The sequence below is a fragment of the Teleopsis dalmanni genome, chromosome 2, assembly GCF_002237135.1.
Source record: "Teleopsis dalmanni isolate 2A chromosome 2, ASM223713v2, whole genome shotgun sequence".
Lineage (NCBI taxonomy): Eukaryota > Metazoa > Arthropoda > Insecta > Diptera > Diopsidae > Teleopsis > Teleopsis dalmanni.
In genome coordinates this window covers 154,279,322-154,280,369 of record NC_051847.1, presented here as the reverse complement: position 1 = coordinate 154,280,369, position 1,048 = coordinate 154,279,322, and the positions used below count along the sequence as shown (strand labels likewise).

The following is a 1,048-nucleotide window of genomic DNA, read 5'->3' as shown; positions in this document are numbered from 1 at the left end:
TTTTTATGATATAAATTAAAGCCATCAATTTCCATAAAATGGAAATTAAAAAAAGATTCCGTCTTACAAACTAAAAGCGTTTTATGCGGTTTGCACATTAATCGTGTTCAATCCTTTTAAAACATTAAACACATTCAATGTTTTTTAAACATAAATATTCAATGTTTTTTAAACATTGAAAATATCAAATTCGTTTAATGCACTATTTACATTAACTCGTTTAATGCACTATTTACATTAACTCGTTTAATGCATTATAAACATTAAACTCGTTTAATGCACTATTAACATTAAACTCGTTTAATGCATTATTAACATAAAACTCGTTTAATGTACTATTAACATTAAACTCGTTTAATGTACTATTAACATTAAACTCGTTTAATGCACTATTAACATTAAACTCGTTTAATGCACTATTAACATTAAACTCGTTTAATGCACTATTAACATTAAACTCGTTTAATGCACTATTAACATTAAACTCGTTTAATGCACTATTTACATTAAACTCGGTTAATGCACTATTAACGTTTAACTCGTTTAATGCACTATTAACATTAAACTCGTTTAATGCACTATTAACATTAAACTCGTTTAATGCACTATTAACATTAAACTCGTTTGATGCACTATTAACATTAAACTGGTTTAATGCACTATTTACATTAAACTCGTTTAATGCACTATTAACGTTTAACTCGTTTAATGCACTATTAACATTTAACTAATTTAATTCACTATTAACATTAAACTCGTTTAATGTACTATTAACATTAAACTCGTTTAATGCACTATTAACATTAAACTCGTTTAATGCACTATTAACATTAAACTCGTTTAATGCATTATTAACATTAAACTCGTTTAATGCACTATTAACATTAAACTCGTTTAATGCACTATTAACATTAAACTGGTTTAATGCACTATTAACATTAAACTCGTTTAATGCACTATTAACATTAAACTCGTTTAATGCACTATTAACATTAAACTCGTTTGATGCACTATTAACATTAAACTCGTTTAATGCACTAATTAACAT

General features: G+C 25.0%; 1 protein-coding gene across 1 annotated transcript; it reads right to left on the bottom strand.

Moving 5' to 3' along the window:
* Nucleotides 1-232: 232 nt before the first annotated feature.
* Nucleotides 233-1,048, bottom strand: LOC119675974 (dr1-associated corepressor homolog). Its single transcript, XM_038087195.1, has 2 exons — nucleotides 756-1,048; nucleotides 233-713 (listed from the first exon to the last, which is right to left on the bottom strand). The coding sequence occupies exons 1-2, from the start codon at nucleotides 1,046-1,048 to the stop codon at nucleotides 233-235; spliced, it is 774 nt and encodes a 257-aa protein (XP_037943123.1).

What these genes read in the sequence shown, in the direction of transcription:
- LOC119675974 (XM_038087195.1), bottom strand. Translation starts at nt 1,048, where the DNA reads ATGTTAATTAGTGCATTAAACGAGTTTAATGTTAATAGTGCATCAAAC. An exon ending in GTTAATAGTACATTAAACGA is followed by an intron (nt 714 to 755) that starts GTTTAATGTTAA and finishes AAATGTTAATAG; the next exon opens with TGCATTAAACGAGTTAAACG.